The sequence below is a fragment of the Panulirus ornatus genome, chromosome 5 (assembly GCF_036320965.1).
Source record: "Panulirus ornatus isolate Po-2019 chromosome 5, ASM3632096v1, whole genome shotgun sequence".
In the NCBI taxonomy this organism is placed as follows: Eukaryota; Metazoa; Arthropoda; class Malacostraca; order Decapoda; family Palinuridae; genus Panulirus; species Panulirus ornatus.
The window spans coordinates 41,711,345-41,730,097 of NC_092228.1; the positions used below are offsets into that span (position 1 = coordinate 41,711,345).

At 49.9% G+C, this 18,753-nt stretch overlaps 1 protein-coding gene and 1 long non-coding RNA gene across 3 annotated transcripts in view; one reads left to right on the forward strand and one right to left on the reverse strand.

The window, feature by feature from the left end:
- The window catches only part of LOC139748727 (tubulin beta-1 chain-like), a 32,344-nt gene extending 21,153 nt beyond the window's left edge, over positions 1 to 11,191 (forward strand). Inside the window, exons 2-5 of one of the 2 annotated variants that reach the window (XM_071662096.1) lie at positions 1,515 to 1,627; positions 6,633 to 6,754; positions 8,897 to 9,141; positions 9,767 to 11,191. In XM_071662096.1, coding sequence (XP_071518197.1) covers positions 1,515 to 1,627; positions 6,633 to 6,754; positions 8,897 to 9,141; positions 9,767 to 10,591 — 1,305 coding nt within the window. In that variant the 3' untranslated portion in view covers positions 10,592 to 11,191. Of the gene's footprint in view, positions 1 to 1,514; positions 1,628 to 4,135; positions 4,258 to 6,632; positions 6,755 to 8,896; positions 9,142 to 9,766 lie in introns of both variants that reach the window. The other variant, XM_071662095.1, reaches the window with a different exon arrangement.
- Positions 11,083 to 15,804, reverse strand: LOC139748728 (uncharacterized). Its single transcript, XR_011712811.1, has 2 exons — positions 15,588 to 15,804; positions 11,083 to 11,492 (listed from the first exon to the last, which is right to left on the reverse strand). It is a non-coding gene; the product is annotated as an uncharacterized lncRNA (long non-coding RNA).
- Positions 15,805 to 18,753: the final 2,949 nt, after the last annotated feature.

The window sequence follows — 18,753 nt, forward strand, 5'->3', positions numbered from 1 at the left end:
ATATATATATATATATATATACACACATACACACACACACACACACACACACACACACACGAACAAATTGCATATTAATTAGTGACACATTAAGACACAGCGATTACATTATAACTCGTTACCTGATTACATTACTTGTGTGAATGGGCTTGATATGATTACATTATTCGTTCCCCAACTTGCATTATTAACGATAACCGCCTTAGTGATTACATTACTCAGTGATTACATTACTCAGTGATTACATTACTCAGTGATTACATTACTCAGTGCACACCGATTATATTTAACAATTACCTTATTTCAAGACTTGACGTTGGGGCAATTCCATTCATGTCCATCGTACCGATTGAGTCATACAAGTAAAGGTAATTTCAAGGAAAGAATGGTGGGGAACCCCCATGAATTACATTAAACCCCTTACGAAGCAGTTAGACGTAAACATTGTCAGGGGAGGTTTGAATTCCGCGCGCATGCGCGGTGTGGGGTAGTAAGGTATATATATATATAATCACTCTAAATGTAATTTTCCGATGTGGCGGTGGTAGCGACGGAAATGGATGAAGTCAAGCCTGGTGCAATATGAACACGTGTCTATATGTATGTCTTTTGTGTATGTATATATACTGTATACGTTTGTATATGGGCGTTTATATGATATATATACCCACTCTAAATGTAATTTTTCGGTGTGGCGGTGGTAGCGACGGGAATGGATGAAGTCAAGCCTGGTGCAATATGAACACGTGTCTATATGTATGTCTTTTGTGTATGTATATATACTGTATACGTTTGTATATGGGCGTTTATATGATATATATACCCACTCTAAATGTAATTTTTCGGTGTGGCGGTGGTAGCGACGGGAATGGATGAAGTCAAGCCTGGTGCAATATGAACATGTGTCTATATCTATGTCTTTTGTGTATGTATATATACTGTATACGTTTGTATATGGGCGTTTATATGATATATATACCCACTCTAAATGTAATTTTTCGGTGTGGCGGTGGTAGCGACGGGAATGGATGAAGTCAAGCCTGGTGCAATATGAACATGTGTCTATATCTATGTCTTTTGTGTATGTATATATACTGTATACGTTTGTATATGGGCGTTTATATGATATATATACCCACTCTAAATGTAATTTTTCGATGTGGCGGTGGTAGCGACGGGAATGGATGAAGTCAAGCCTGGTGCAATATGAACATGTGTCTATATCTATGTCTTTTGTGTATGTATATATACTTTATACGTTTGTATATGGGCGTTTATATAATATATATATATACACCCACTCTAAATGTAATTTCCCGGTGTGGCGGTGGTAGCGACGGGAATGGATGAAGTCAAGCCTGGTGCATTATGAACATGTGTCTATATCTATGTCTTTTGTGTATGTATATATACTTTATACGTTTGTATATGGGCGTTTATATACATATATACCCAGTTTGAAGGTTGTTTATTACCCAGTGGGACTAACAGCCATTCCACTCCGTTTCCCACAGTTCTGGGAGATCATCAGCGACGAGCATGGCTTGACCGCGGCCGGTACCCTAAGGGACAACGTCCCTCACGATGTTCGTGAACTTCAACTGGAGAGGATCAATGTCTACTACAGGTGAGGCTGTGTCTGTGTCTGTGTGTGTGTCTGTTTGTGTGAGTGTGTCTCTCTGTCTGTCTGTCTGTCCTTGTGTGTGTGTGTATGTGTGTGTGTGTGTGTGTTTCTTTATGTGAGTGGGTCTGTTTATGTGAGTGTGTGTGTGTTTGTCTGTGTGTGGTTGTGTGTGTCTGTGTTTGTGTGTGTGTTTGTGTCTGTTTATGTGAGTCTCTGTGTCTGTTTACGTGAGTGTGTGTGTGTCTGTTTATGTGAGTGTGTGTCTGTGTCCTTGTGTGTGTGTGTCTGTTTACGTGAGTGTGTGTGTGTCTGTTTACGTGAGTGTGTGTGTGTCTGTTTACGTGAGTGCGTGTGTGTCTGTTTACGTGAGTGTGTGTGTGTCTGTTTACGTGAGTGCGTGTGTGTCTGTTTACGTGAGTGTGTGTGTGTCTGTTTACGTGAGTGTGTGTGTGTCTGTTTACGTGAGTGTGTGTGTGTCTGTTTACGTGAGTGCGTGTGTGTCTGTTTACGTGAGTGTGTGTGTGTCTGTTTACGTGAGTGCGTGTGTGTCTGTTTATGTGAGTGTGTGTGTGTCTGTTTATGTGAGTCTGTTTATGTGAGTCTGTGTGTCTGTTTACGTGAGTGTGTGTGTGTCTGTTTATGTGAGTGTGTGTCTGTGTCCTTGTGTGTGTGTGTGTCTGTTTACGCGAGTGTGTGTGTGTCTGTTTACGTGAGTGTGTGTGTGTCTGTTTACGTGAGTGCGTGTGTGTCTGTTTACGTGAGTGTGTGTGTGTCTGTTTACGTGAGTGCGTGTGTGTCTGTTTACGTGAGTGTGTGTGTGTCTGTTTACGTGAGTGTGTGTGTGTCTGTTTACGTGAGTGCGTGTGTGTCTGTTTACGTGAGTGCGTGTGTGTCTGTTTACGTGAGTGCGTGTGTGTCTGCTTACGTGAGTGCGTGTGTGTCTATTTACGTGAGTGCGTGTGTGTCTGTTTACGTGAGTGCGTGTGTGTCTGTTTATGTGAGTCTGTGTCTGTTTATGTGAGTCTGTGTGTCTGTTTACGTGAGTGTGTGTGTGTCTGTTTATGTGAGTCTGTGTCTGTTTACGTGAGTGTGTGTGTGTCTGTTTATGTGAGTCTGTGTCTGTTTACGTGAGTGTGTGTGTGTCTGTTTATGTGAGTGTGTCTGTCTGTTTACGTGAGTGTGTGTGTGTCTGTTTACGTGAGTGTGTGTGTGTCTGTTTACGTGAGTGTGTGTGTGTCTGTTTACGTGAGTGTGTGTGTGTCTGTTTATGTGAGTCTGTGTCTGTTTATGTGAGTGTGTGTGTGTGTGTGTGTATCACTATACCATAAAAAGCCACCAGGTCAAACCAGTGTGTTGTTGTACCCCAGGTAACACAGCGGTGTTTCATGTAATTCTCTCTCTTAACGACTGATTGTTGATAAATGTAATTATGTTCTGAGATGGTTGTTAATGTAATTCTGTTCGTTAATGAGAATGACGATAATGTAATTCTGTTCTGAGATGGTTGTTAATGTAATTCTGTTCGTTAATGAGAATGACGATAATGTAATTCTGTTCTGAGATGGTTGATAATGTAATTCTCTTCGTTAATGAGAATGACAACAATGTAATTGTTCTGATATGGTTGATAATGTAATTCTGTTCTTCAGTGAGTGGCTGCTGATAATGTAATTCGTTAATAAGATTGTTTATAATGTGATTTAGTCAATGAGATGTGGTTGTTGATAATGTAATTTCGCTAATGAGAGGTTGATTACGTTAGTATATTAATAAGTGGTTGTTGATAATGTAATTTCGGTGATGAGAGGTTGATTACATTATATTAATGAGTGGTTGTTGATAATGTAATTTCGCTAATGAGAGGTTGAGTACATTATGATATTAAGTAGTTGTTGATAATGTAATTTCGCTGATAAGTTGATTACATTAATGATTAATACCAGTCTATGACCTTATAGGAGGATGAATTACATTATTGGACCATTACCACACACACACACACACACACACACGTCCAGTCCTGGAGGCTGGCTAATTTATATATATAATGCTGATGTTTATATGTTAATTTCGATGTGTATTGTAGCTAATTTTTTTTTAAGTAGTGCCTTTGACCTCCCCCTTGAACAGGGTGGTTACAGGCCAAGCCCTTTTTATAGATCAGACCAATCAGAGGTCATATGGTTTTAAGGTCAGGGTGGTGTAGTTAAGGGCCCAGAGTGGAGTGGCCAGCGAACCACCCTGTTCAAAGGGGTCAAAAACCAGGGTCATGTGTGTTTTTAATGACCTCCTCCTCCTCGTGTGTGTGTGTGTGTGTGTGTGTGTGTGTGTGTGTGTTCAAGTCTCTCCTCGAGTGCCACTTGGGACTCAATATGGCTACGAGAATGTTCTGTGTTTACATGTCCAACCTCTCCTCCATCTTGTGTGTTTGTATACATGACCCCCAATTGAGTGACCTGGCTTGACCCCCTATGTGTAGTTCTCCATGTGTGACCCCCCCTACCCCCCCAGCGAGGGCGCCCCTGGGAAGTACGTGCCCCGGGCCATCCTAGTGGACTTGGAGCCTGGTACTATGGACTCGGTTAAAGCTGGACCCCTTGGCGAACTCTTCAAACCCAGCCATTTTGTCTTCGGTACGTGGGCAGGGCGACTCACGAGCCCCACCCGTGCAGCATGCCCGTGGTGGGCAGGACGCCTCATTAAAAACTCACGAGCCTCACCTCTATAGTATATGTTTGCGGGGCTGGACACCTTATAACTCACGAGCCTCACCCCTATAGTATATGTTTGCGGGGCTGGACACCTTATAACTCACGAGCCTCACCCCTATAGTATATGTTTGTGGGGCTGGACACCTTATAACTCACGAGCCTCACCCGTATACTATATGTTTACGGGGCTGGACACCTTATAACTCACGAGCCTCACCCCTGTACAATATGTTTAAGGGCTGGACACCTTATAACTCACGAGCCTCACCCTTATGATGTATGTTGGGGGCTGGACACCTTATAACTCACGAGCCTCACCCCTGTAGCATATATGGTAGGGGCTGGACACCTCATAACTCACGAGCCTCACACTAACAGCTCCTGAGCCTTATCCTAACAGCACATGTTATCTAGGCAGGTCACGTGATGACTCACGAGCCTCACCCTAACCATGCAAGGCTGGGTCACCCGATATAACTCACGAGCCTCACCTTTAACAGCATTTACGCGGGCAGGTTACCTGATAACGCACGAGCCTCACCCCAGTCTTGCCAGCCATTGTGCCTGTCATTTTTTTTTTTTTTTAAATGCCGACCGCAACAGTGTTGCTTCATGCTTTTTTCTAATTTAAATGATATCCAAGTAGTCACCATTATTATGATTAGATAGTTATAATTAGAAGTAATGGATCACTTGAAGATCGCTCCATATATGTCATACCCTTCAGTAGCCAGGATTCGAACCCTGGACATTTCGCGTGGTAGTCGGGAGCGCTGACGTCAGGCTAGGCTGTGATATCCCAGGATATCTTAACCTGACGGTTAGCGTTCCCGACTACCTCGTGAAAGTTCCTGGGCTCGAATCCTGACTGTTGAAAGGTATTATGTTTTATGAAATTGCGTGTTCATTGACACTATATATATATATATATATATATATATATATATATATATATATATATATATATATATATATTCCTATGAGTCCACGGGGGAAAATGAAACACGATAAGTTCCCAAGTGCACTTTCGTGTAATAACCACATCATCTATATATGTATATTTAATGTCCAAAACGAAGCTTCTGTTGCCGTCAGCAAAACGGCTACCCAGACCATCTGTTGTACAACCAACAGTAACAACAACGCCCGCTCTACGTCACAACGGGTCAGAAAGGGTGGCCAGCATTATTCATCTATATAAAAAAAAAAAAAAAAAAAAATGCTTTTTGTTATCTGGTTTCATCTTATTTTTTTTTTCTTCCCCCTCAATGTATAGAATTCAGTTTGCTTTGCATCCTGAATGAACGACTGGAATTTAAATGCTCTCCAATTTAAATGCTCACTCTCCTTCTCTCTCGTTTAGCCTCCTGCCTGATGACGCCAGAAATGCAGTCCACTCAACATTGGAGCTGTATTTAAATGTGATGATTACGAAAATAAAAAAAATGTCCAGTAGAATTTTAATAACGTTATAGTTGCCATTGAAATGCCTAATTTAAACGCGCTAGTTTGAGAAGTCAATTAAATGCCTGGTTTCAACGCTATAGTTGTTTGAGCTCATTAAAATGCCTGGTTTAAACGCTATGGTTGTTTGTGAAGGCATTAAAATGCCTGGTTTCAACGCTATAGTTGTTTGAGAAGTCATTTAAATGCCTAATTTAAACGCTATAGTTGTTTGAGAAGTCATTAAAATGCCTGGTTTAAACGCTATAGTTTGAGAAGTCATTAAAATGCCTGGTTTCAACGCTGTAGTTGTTTGAGATGTCATTTAAATGCCTAATTTGAACGCTATAGTTTGAGAAGTCATGAAAATGCCTGATTTAAACGCTATAGTTGTTAGAGAAGTCAGTACAGTACTTTAAACACATGAGTGTTGAGGCGACTTATTTCTCATAAGTCAGAAAGGAGGTTAGATGGGCGCTTATATATATATATATATATATATATATATATATATATATATATATATATATATATATATATATATATATACACCAGCATTAACATACACCCGAGTGTGAATACACACACCCCTGTGTTGTGTGAGGGCCCGGGGTAGCCATCTTACAGAACGTTAATGAGCATTTAAAAAAAATGACATGGCTTGAAAAACGCTCGCGTTATTTATCAAAAAAACGCGACTCTATTGAAGCCAAACGAGGCTTGCGAGGGGCCGCTCACGCAACACAGGGGAGTGGGTATGGGTGTTCAGTGTATATGTACGTGTGTTGCACTAACAGCCGGGTTTGTTTGTTGCTTGTGTGTGTGTGTGTGCGCGCCCCCACACGCTCCCCCAGCGAGGGTAACCAGAGCAAGTTTGTGCCCCGCGCCGTGTTGGTGGACTTGGAGCCGGGAACCATGGATGCCGTACGCGCCGGACCGCTCGGCAAACTCTTTAAACCAGAACACATCGTCTTCGGTTAGTAACCGACCCACATCTCTCGCCCCACCACGCCACGCCCCCTATCTCTCGCCCCCACGCCCCCATCTATCTGTCTCTGTCTCGTCCCTAATTCTCTTAGTGTTGCACACTCCCTCCTCACCCCATCTCACTGCCATGATCTTCCTCCCTCCTTTCTCCCTATCTCCCCACCACACGAATCTTCCTCCCTCACTGCACCTAGTTACCTCCCCAAGCCCTCTCTCTCCCCCGTACACCTGCACACCCCTCTTCTCTCTCACTTTCTCTCCCCATCACGATTCTCCCCTCCCTTATGTACCTCCCTAATTCTGCTAGAAGTGCACAACAGCCTATATATATATATATATATATATATATATATATATATATATATATATATATATATATATATATATATATTGCAGAGGATCACAATTTTGCGCGTGATCATGTATATTCCTATAAGTCCACTTTGGGGGAAAATGAAACACGATAAGTTCCCAAGTGCACTTTCATGTCATAATCACATCATCATCATGGGAGACACAACTGGATGTTATATTTCTCTCTTGTGTCTCCCCTGATGATGATGTGATTATGACACGAAAGGGCACTTGGGAACTTATCGTGTTTCATTTTCCCCCGTGGACTCATAGGAATATGTATATATTTCCACATTGATGCCATTGTAGTTCAATGTTGATAATTGTTATCAGTGTATGACCTTACACATTCACTTGTTTAACCCCTTTAGTAGAACGGTATGACCCTTGAGCCTATGGCCTGACCTTTCTTGACCTTATGACTTAAAGGTCACATATTAAAAGAGTCGAACTGTCTTTGAAGTATATATGTAGAGAGTTTTTGAATTGAGGAAATGTTTAAAGACATTACGCGTAAGGGTCAGGTATTCGTTGATGCCAGTGCTAAATAACGCCTCTGTTGCATTTTTAAACGCCTATGTTAAAATTCAGGTACAAATTATAAGTTTAACATGGGCGTTATTTATGAAGTTTTTTTAAACTATAGCCGAGCGCTTCCTCGGGAAACTGTAGATATCTATCGTTTATGTACCTAGCGTTTAGTTTGATTTCCTTGTAATTTGCATATTCAAATCAGCGTTGTAACTGTGTGTTCGAGACTTGTATTTTCACTCTGGTAATTGAAGAATAGTCAATTAAGAGTCAAATACTTGTTTGTTTTGTTTTGGTTTTTCAACCTAGGCGCGGCAGCCGTGTTTACCCAACACAGGAGTCGTGTTGCCATAGTGCTCTGTTGCTTCTAATACCACCCACACCCACACCCACACCCTCACACCCTCACACCCACACGCCCACACCCACACCCTCACACCCACACGCCCACACACACACCCATGCTTGCTTGCATGCCTGGGGAATGATGGCTTTTTGCATGTTTGTTTTGCACATCCACCCTCACCCTCTAGTTTGAACACAGCATCCCCGCTATGTTAAACTGCCTTATTTGATCCACTATTCAACCTTGTCCTCTGTTAACCATTTTTAACACAGCCCTGCACACCTTGTTCATTCATCTAGTTGACATATTCATGAGTAAAGAATTATTCACTTGTTCTTAGAAGAGTTGTTTAAAGTAACATTGTCGTAAAGAAGTTATAATTATAATGTTAAAAAACATAGAATAGTTTTTAAAATAGTTTAAAGTTACATTGCTGCCAAGGAGTCATATATATATTTTTTTTAGTTTAATGTATAATTGTCTTGAGATTATTTTTGTATATATGATGGAACTTATATATATATATATATATATATATATAATGTTATATAGGTACTTTATGAGCCTTTATAGAGATATTATCGAACTGTCTAGGCCTCCTCTCTCTCTCTCTCTCTCTCTCTCTCTCTCTCTCTCTCTCTCTCTCTCTCTCTCTCTCTCTCTCTCTCTCTCTCTCTCTCCATGTCTTGACCTCAACCTCCCCTCCCTCCCCACTTCTCTTCCCTCCCTTCCACCTTTTCCTTTGACCCTTCCCTAGCTAAACCTAAACCATCCCAACTTTTTGATGCTCTGTCTTCATCCCTTAACCACGATGCGCCTTGCTGACCACGTCTCTCTTTCCCCCTACCCCTTTCCCCTCCCCTTCCTCGTGCCCTTTGACCCCCCCCCACACCACCTCAGGTCAGTCAGGAGCGGGCAACAACTGGGCCAAGGGTCACTACACGGAGGGGGCCGAGTTGGTCGACTCTGTGCTGGACGTGGTGAGGAAAGAAGCCGAAAACTGCGACTGTCTCCAGGGATTTCAGCTGACCCATTCCCTAGGCGGAGGGACTGGGTCGGGAATGGGGACCCTCCTCATTTCGAAGATCAGGGAGGAGTTCCCAGATAGAATCATGAACACCTTCTCCGTCGTGCCATCACCTAAGGTAAGATGAGAGGGAGAGAGGGAGCGAAGAGAAAGGGAGAGAGAGAGAGGGCCAGTTTGACGTAGGACGTCTGGTGGTGCTGCTCCCTCTTTGGGTTTCGAGAGGGCCCACTAGGAGGGAGGAATGGGTGGGTGTGGGTGGAGGAGGAATAGGTGGGTGGGAGAGAGAGAGAGAACCAGTGTGACGTAGGACGCCTGATGGTGCTCCCTCTTTGGGTTTCGAGACGGCCCACTAGGAGGGAGGAATGGGTGGGAGTGGGTGGAGGAGGAATGGGTAGGTGGGGTCTATTTTTCGTCCACACAGTGCCTGTAGTTCACTACTGTCCTATAAGCGATCGTTAACAATTCTGGATTATAAGGACGTATACATTGTTTACGTCTGTTGTATATGTATGATATATATGATTGTAAAAAAAGAAAGTAGAGTATTTATTGCCTCTGTTTTACTGAGGTTGTAAATGGTAGTTGTAAACATTTGCCTCATTTGGGGTTCATAGTGGAAGGTCATGAATAGTGACGTAATGACACATGGTAGTGGTAGATGATGTGATTATGTAGTTACGAGTCGTAATTGGCTGGCTTTACATTGTACTGACGGTATGTTTTTCTTTTGTTCCCCTGCACAGGTGTCCGACACCGTCGTCGAACCGTACAACGCGACGCTCTCCATCCACCAGCTGGTCGAGAACACCGACCAGACGTACTGCATCGATAACGAGGCGTTGTACGACATCTGCTTCCGGACGCTCAAGCTGGCCAACCCGACGTACGGCGACCTGAACCACCTCGTCTCCCTGACCATGTCTGGCGTCACGACCTGCCTCCGTTTCCCCGGCCAGCTGAACGCGGACTTGAGGAAGCTAGCGGTGAACATGGTGCCTTTCCCACGTCTCCACTTCTTCATGCCAGGGTTCGCGCCCCTGACCGCGCGCGGGTCGCAGCAGTACCGCGCCCTGACGGTGCCCGAGCTGACGCAGCAGATGTTCGACGCCAAGAACATGATGGCGGCGTGCGACCCACGGCACGGCCGGTACCTCACGGTGGCCGCGGTGTTCCGTGGCAAGATGTCCATGAAGGAGGTGGACGAACAGATGTACAACATCCAGAGCAAGAACTCCTCCTACTTCGTGGAGTGGATCCCAAATAACGTGAAGACGGCCGTGTGCGACATCCCACCTAGAGGCATCAAGATGGCCTCCACTTTCATCGGCAACTCCACTGCCATCCAGGAGCTGTTCAAGCGCATCTCTGAACAGTTCACGGCCATGTTCAAAAGGAAGGCCTTCCTCCACTGGTACACGGGGGAAGGGATGGACGAAATGGAGTTCACAGAGGCAGAATCGAACATGAACGACCTGGTGTCTGAGTACCAGCAATACCAGGAGGCCAGTATTGACGACGAAGAGGACATGGGCGAGTACGAGGAGGACGGGGAGCAAGACACTGCCTGAAACAGATGAATGGATCATACATCTCCTCCACACACACACACACACACACACACACACACACCTTCCCCTTCCACCTCTCTCCCGTCCCATTTGACCTCCTCCTCCACCCCATGCCCCCTCCACCCACGTCTCTTTCTATCTCTCTCTCTCTCTCTTTCTCCACACGCCCGCGGTCCACTCTCTCTCTCTCTCTCTCTCTCTCTCTCAACCAATTGGCGCTGGAGTTCCCCTCACTCTCCCCCTCCTCTTCCCTCCTTCCCCCTCCCCTCATTCCATCTTCCAAAGCCCCTCCTCCTTCCTCGTACGTTTAAGAGAAATTTTTTCTTTCTTGAAATATGTGTAGAACTATATACATTTATATATACATTTATATATATAGCTTTTGTACGAGATGTTTATAACCGATTCATGTTTGACTGTGAGCTCTCTCTCTTGCCCTCCTTACGCCGGAGGGGGCGTGTCATCTCACCAGCTGGGGGAGGGGCGTGGGCGTGGCGCTGGCTCTCTCTCTCTCTCTCTCTCTCTCTCTCTCTCTCTCTCTCTCTCTCTCTCTCTCTCTCTCGTGATGGGCGGCGCCCAACACCCCTTCTCTCATTACCATCAATATCATTTGACCTCACACACGCCCACCCACCCACCCACCCACCCACCCACGCCCACTCACTCACCCAGAAGCCTTTGACGACCCCCTCCCCCTCCTCCTCCTCCTCTTCCTCCCCCCTCCCATACCAGCCTCGCCCCCCCCCCCTTCCCACTCTGGTGCTCTAGAAACCCCCCTTCCCACTCTGGTGCTCTAGAAACCCCCCTTCCCACTCTGGTGCTCTAGAAACCTCCCCCCTCCCCCTTCCCACTCTGGTGCTCTAGAAACCCCTCCCCCTTCCCACTCTGGTGCTCTAGAAACCTCCCCCCTCCCCCTTCCCACTCTGGTGCTCTAGAAACCCCCCTTCCCACTCTAGTGCTCTAGAAACCCCTCCCCCTTCCCACTCTGGTTGCTCTAGAAACCTCCCCCTCCCCCTTCCCACTCTGGTGCTCTAGAAACCTCCCCCTCCCCCTTCCCACTCTGGTGCTCTAGAAACCTCCCCCCTCCCCCTTCCCACTCTGGTGCTCTAGAAACCCCCCTTCCCACTCTGGTGCTCTAGAAACCCCCCTTCCCACTCTGGTGCTCTAGAAACCTCCCCCCTCCCCCTTCCCACTCTGGTGCTCTAGAAACCCCCCTTCCCACTCTGGTGCTCTAGAAACCCCCCTTCCCACTCTGGTGCTCTAGAAACCCCCCTTCCCACTCTGGTGCTCTAGAAACCCCCCTTCCCACTCTGGTGCTCTAGAAACCCCCCTTCCCACTCTGGTGCTCTAGAAACCCCCCTTCCCACTCTGGTGCTCTAGAAACCCCCCTTCCCACTCTGGTGCTCTAGAAACCCCCCTTCCCACTCTGGTGCTCTAGAAACCCCCCTTCCCACTCTGGTGCTCTAGAAACCCCCCTTCCCACTCTGGTGCTCTAGAAACCTCCCCCCTCCCCCTTCCCACTCTGGTGCTCTAGAAACCCCCCTTCCCACTCTGGTGCTCTAGAAACCCCCCTTCCCACTCTGGTGCTCTAGAAACCCCCCTTCCCACTCTGGTGCTCTAGAAACCCCCCTTCCCACTCTGGTGCTCTAGAAACCCCCCTTCCCACTCTGGTGCTCTAGAAACCCCCCTTCCCACTCTGGTGCTCTAGAAACCCCCCTTCCCACTCTGGTGCTCTAGAAACCCCCCTTCCCACTCTGGTGCTCTAGAAACCCCCCTTCCCACTCTGGTGCTCTAGAAACCCCCCTTCCCACTCTGGTGCTCTAGAAACCCCCCTTCCCACTCTGGTGCTCTAGAAACCCCCCTTCCCACTCTGGTGCTCTAGAAACCCCCCTTCCCACTCTGGTGCTCTAGAAACCCCCCTTCCCACTCTGGTGCTCTAGAAACCCCCCTTCCCACTCTGGTGCTCTAGAAACCCCCCTTCCCACTCTGGTGCTCTAGAAACCTCCCCCCTCCCCCTTCCCACTCTGGTGCTCTAGAAACCCCCCTTCCCACTCTGGTGCTCTAGAAACCCCCCTTCCCACTCTGGTGCTCTAGAAACCCCCCTTCCCACTCTGGTGCTCTAGAAACCCCCCTTCCCACTCTGGTGCTCTAGAAACCCCCCTTCCCACTCTGGTGCTCTAGAAACCCCCCTTCCCACTCTGGTGCTCTAGAAACCCCCCTTCCCACTCTGGTGCTCTAGAAACCCCCCTTCCCACTCTGGTGCTCTAGAAACCCCCCTTCCCACTCTGGTGCTCTAGAAACCCCCCTTCCCACTCTGGTGCTCTAGAAACCCCCCTTCCCACTCTGGTGCTCTAGAAACCCCCCTTCCCACTCTGGTGCTCTAGAAACCCCCCTTCCCACTCTGGTGCTCTAGAAACCCCCCTTCCCACTCTGGTGCTCTAGAAACCCCCCTTCCCACTCTGGTGCTCTAGAAACCCCCCTTCCCACTCTGGTGCTCTAGAAACCCCCCTTCCCACTCTGGTGCTCTAGAAACCCCCCTTCCCACTCTGGTGCTCTAGAAACCCCCCTTCCCACTCTGGTGCTCTAGAAACCCCCCTTCCCACTCTGGTGCTCTAGAAACCCCCCTTCCCACTCTGGTGCTCTAGAAACCCCCCTTCCCACTCTGGTGCTCTAGAAACCCCCCTTCCCACTCTGGTGCTCTAGAAACCCCCCTTCCCACTCTGGTGCTCTAGAAACCCCCCTTCCCACTCTGGTGCTCTAGAAACCCCCCTTCCCACTCTGGTGCTCTAGAAACCCCCCTTCCCACTCTGGTGCTCTAGAAACCCCCCTTCCCACTCTGGTGCTCTAGAAACCCCCCTTCCCACTCTGGTGCTCTAGAAACCCCCCTTCCCACTCTGGTGCTCTAGAAACCCCCCTTCCCACTCTGGTGCTCTAGAAACCCCCCTTCCCACTCTGGTGCTCTAGAAACCCCCCTTCCCACTCTGGTGCTCTAGAAACCCCCCTTCCCACTCTGGTGCTCTAGAAACCCCCCTTCCCACTCTGGTGCTCTAGAAACCCCCCTTCCCACTCTGGTGCTCTAGAAACCCCCCTTCCCACTCTGGTGCTCTAGAAACCCCCCTTCCCACTCTGGTGCTCTAGAAACCCCCCTTCCCACTCTGGTGCTCTAGAAACCCCCCTTCCCACTCTGGTGCTCTAGAAACCCCCCTTCCCACTCTGGTGCTCTAGAAACCCCCCTTCCCACTCTGGTGCTCTAGAAACCCCCCTTCCCACTCTGGTGCTCTAGAAACCTCCCCCCTCCCCCTTCCCACTCTGGTGCTCTAGAAACCCCCCTTCCCACTCTGGTGCTCTAGAAACCCCCCTTCCCACTCTGGTGCTCTAGAAACCCCCCTTCCCACTCTGGTGCTCTAGAAACCCCCCTTCCCACTCTGGTGCTCTAGAAACCCCCCTTCCCACTCTGGTGCTCTAGAAACCCCCCTTCCCACTCTGGTGCTCTAGAAACCCCCCTTCCCACTCTGGTGCTCTAGAAACCCCCCTTCCCACTCTGGTGCTCTAGAAACCCCCCTTCCCACTCTGGTGCTCTAGAAACCCCCCTTCCCACTCTGGTGCTCTAGAAACCCCCCTTCCCACTCTGGTGCTCTAGAAACCCCCCTTCCCACTCTGGTGCTCTAGAAACCCCCCTTCCCACTCTGGTGCTCTAGAAACCCCCCTTCCCACTCTGGTGCTCTAGAAACCCCCCTTCCCACTCTGGTGCTCTAGAAACCCCCCTTCCCACTCTGGTGCTCTAGAAACCCCCCTTCCCACTCTGGTGCTCTAGAAACCCCCCTTCCCACTCTGGTGCTCTAGAAACCCCCCTTCCCACTCTGGTGCTCTAGAAACCCCCCTTCCCACTCTGGTGCTCTAGAAACCCCCCTTCCCACTCTGGTGCTCTAGAAACCCCCCTTCCCACTCTGGTGCTCTAGAAACCCCCCTTCCCACTCTGGTGCTCTAGAAACCCCCCTTCCCACTCTGGTGCTCTAGAAACCTCCCCCCTCCCCCTTCCCACTCTGGTGCTCTAGAAACCCCCCTTCCCACTCTGGTGCTCTAGAAACCCCCCTTCCCACTCTGGTGCTCTAGAAACCCCCCTTCCCACTCTGGTGCTCTAGAAACCCCCCTTCCCACTCTGGTGCTCTAGAAACCCCCCTTCCCACTCTGGTGCTCTAGAAACCCCCCTTCCCACTCTGGTGCTCTAGAAACCCCCCTTCCCACTCTGGTGCTCTAGAAACCCCCCTTCCCACTCTGGTGCTCTAGAAACCCCCCTTCCCACTCTGGTGCTCTAGAAACCCCCCTTCCCACTCTGGTGCTCTAGAAACCCCCCTTCCCACTCTGGTGCTCTAGAAACCCCCCTTCCCACTCTGGTGCTCTAGAAACCTCCCCCCTCCCCCTTCCCACTCTGGTGCTCTAGAAACCCCCCTTCCCACTCTGGTGCTCTAGAAACCCCCCTTCCCACTCTGGTGCTCTAGAAACCCCCCTTCCCACTCTGGTGCTCTAGAAACCCCCCTTCCCACTCTGGTGCTCTAGAAACCCCCCTTCCCACTCTGGTGCTCTAGAAACCCCCCTTCCCACTCTGGTGCTCTAGAAACCCCCCTTCCCACTCTGGTGCTCTAGAAACCCCCCTTCCCACTCTGGTGCTCTAGAAACCCCCCTTCCCACTCTGGTGCTCTAGAAACCCCCCTTCCCACTCTGGTGCTCTAGAAACCCCCCTTCCCACTCTGGTGCTCTAGAAACCCCCCTTCCCACTCTGGTGCTCTAGAAACCCCCCTTCCCACTCTGGTGCTCTAGAAACCCCCCTTCCCACTCTGGTGCTCTAGAAACCCCCCTTCCCACTCTGGTGCTCTAGAAACCCCCCTTCCCACTCTGGTGCTCTAGAAACCCCCCTTCCCACTCTGGTGCTCTAGAAACCCCCCTTCCCACTCTGGTGCTCTAGAAACCCCCCTTCCCACTCTGGTGCTCTAGAAACCCCCCTTCCCACTCTGGTGCTCTAGAAACCCCTCCCCCTTCCCACTCTGGTGCTCTAGAAACCCCCCTTCCCACTCTGGTGCTCTAGAAACCCCCCTTCCCACTCTGGTGCTCTAGAAACCTCCCCCCTCCCCCTTCCCACTCTGGTGCTCTAGAAACCCCCCTTCCCACTCTGGTGCTCTAGAAACCCCCCTTCCCACTCTGGTGCTCTAGAAACCTCCCCCCTCCCCCTTCCCACTCTGGTGCTCTAGAAACCCCCCTTCCCACTCTGGTGCTCTAGAAACCCCCCTTCCCACTCTGGTGCTCTAGAAACCCCCCTTCCCACTCTGGTGCTCTAGAAACCCCCCTTCCCACTCTGGTGCTCTAGAAACCCCCCTTCCCACTCTGGTGCTCTAGAAACCCCCCTTCCCACTCTGGTGCTCTAGAAACCCCCCTTCCCACTCTGGTGCTCTAGAAACCTCCCCCCTCCCCCTTCCCACTCTGGTGCTCTAGAAACCTCCCCCCTCCCCCTTCCCACTCTGGTGCTCTAGAAACCCCCCTTCCCACTCTGGTGCTCTAGAAACCCCCCTTCCCACTCTGGTGCTCTAGAAACCCCCCTTCCCACTCTGGTGCTCTAGAAACCCCCCTTCCCACTCTGGTGCTCTAGAAACCCCCCTTCCCACTCTGGTGCTCTAGAAACCCCCCTTCCCACTCTGGTGCTCTAGAAACCCCCCTTCCCACTCTGGTGCTCTAGAAACCTCCCCCCTCCCCCTTCCCACTCTGGTGCTCTAGAAACCCCCCTTCCCACTCTGGTGCTCTAGAAACCTCCCCCCTCCCCCTTCCCACTCTGGTGCTCTAGAAACCTCCCCCCTCCCCCTTCCCACTCTGGTGCTCTAGAAACCCCCCTTCCCACTCTGGTGCTCTAGAAACCCCTCCCCCTTCCCACTCTGGTGCTCTAGAAACCCCCCTTCCCACTCTGGTGCTCTAGAAACCCCCCTTCCCACTCTGGTGCTCTAGAAACCCCCCTTCCCACTCTGGTGCTCTAGAAACCCCCCTTCCCACTCTGGTGCTCTAGAAACCCCCCTTCCCACTCTGGTGCTCTAGAAACCCCCCTTCCCACTCTGGTGCTCTAGAAACCCCCCTTCCCACTCTGGTGCTCTAGAAACCCCCCTTCCCACTCTGGTGCTCTAGAAACCCCCCTTCCCACTCTGGTGCTCTAGAAACCCCCCTTCCCACTCTGGTGCTCTAGAAACCCCCCTTCCCACTCTGGTGCTCTAGAAACCCCCCTTCCCACTCTGGTGCTCTAGAAACCCCCCTTCCCACTCTGGTGCTCTAGAAACCCCCCTTCCCACTCTGGTGCTCTAGAAACCCCCCTTCCCACTCTGGTGCTCTAGAAACCCCTCCCCCTTCCCCTCTCCCCTCCCTCTCCCTCTCCCTCTCCCTCTCCCTCTCCCTCTCCCTCTCCCTCTCTCCCCTCCCTCTCCCTCTCCCTCTCTCCCCTCCCTCTCCCTCTCCCTCTCTCCCCTCCCTCTCTCCCCTCCCTCTCCCTCTCCCTCTCCCTCTCTCCCCTCCCTCTCCCTCTCCCTCTCCCTCTCCCTCTCTCCCCTCCCTCTCTCCCCTCCCTCTCCCTCTCTCCCCTCCCTCTCCCTCTCCCTCTCCCTCTCCCTCTCTCCCCTCCCTCTCCCTCTCCCTCTCCCTCTCCCTCTCCCTCTCTCCCCTTCGCTACCTTCGAGGCTTCGCCCTCCGCTCCGCTGCAGGGTGAGGTGGGCTCCCTGTGAGACCGAGAGGAGGTGGAAAAGTCCACTCACCTCCTTACAAATCCACACTCCAATCTCCCTGGCGACCGTGTCTGTAACCCCTTCCCACACACACACACACACACACACACACCCCACATGATCACACACAACCCCACATGAACACAACCCCACATGATCAACACAACCCCACATGATCAAACCCCACATGATCACAACCCACATGATCACCAACCCCACATGATACAACCCCCCACATGGATCACCACAACCCACATGATCACCACAACCCCACATGATCACAACCCCACATGAACACCACAACCCCACATGATCACCACAACCCCACCTGATCACCACAACCCCACATGATCACAACCCCACATGTATCACCACAACCCCACATTGATCACCACAACCCACATGATCACAACCCCACATGATCACCACAACCCCACATGATCACCACAACCCCACATGATCACCACAACCCCCACATGATCACCACAACCCCACATGATCACCAACCCCACATGATCACACAACCCACATGATCACAAACCCCCACATGATCACAACCCCCACATGATCACCACAACCCCACATGATCCACAACCCCACATGATCACCACAACCCCACATGATCACACAACCCCACATGATCACCACAACCCCACATGATCACCACAACCCACATGATCACCACAACCCACATGATCACCACAACCCCACATGATCACCACAACCCCCACATGATCACCACAACCCCACATGATCACAACCCCACATGATCACCACAACCCCACATGATCACCAACCCCACATGATCACACAACCCCACATGATCACCACAACCCCACATGATTCACAACCCCACATGATCACAACCCCACATGATCACAACCCCCACATGATCACAACCCCACATGATCACCACAACCCCACATGATCACCACAACCCCACATGATCACACAACCCCACATGATCACCACAACCCCACATGATCACAACCCCACATGATCACAACCCCCACATGATCACCACAACCCCACATGATCACCACAACAAACCCCCACATGATCACACAACCCCACATGATCACACAACCCCCACAATGATCACAACCCCACATGATCACCACTACCCCACATGATCACAAACCCCCACTATGATCACAACCCCACATGATCACCACAACCCCACATGATCACACAACCCCACATGATCACAACCCCACATGATCACAACCCCCACATGATCACAACCCCACATGTTGATCACAACCCCCACATGATCACCACAACCCCACATGATCACACAACCCCACATGATCACCACAACCCCACATGATCCCACAACCCCACATGATCACAACCCCACATGACACAACCCCACATGATCACAACCCCACATGATCACAACCCCCACAT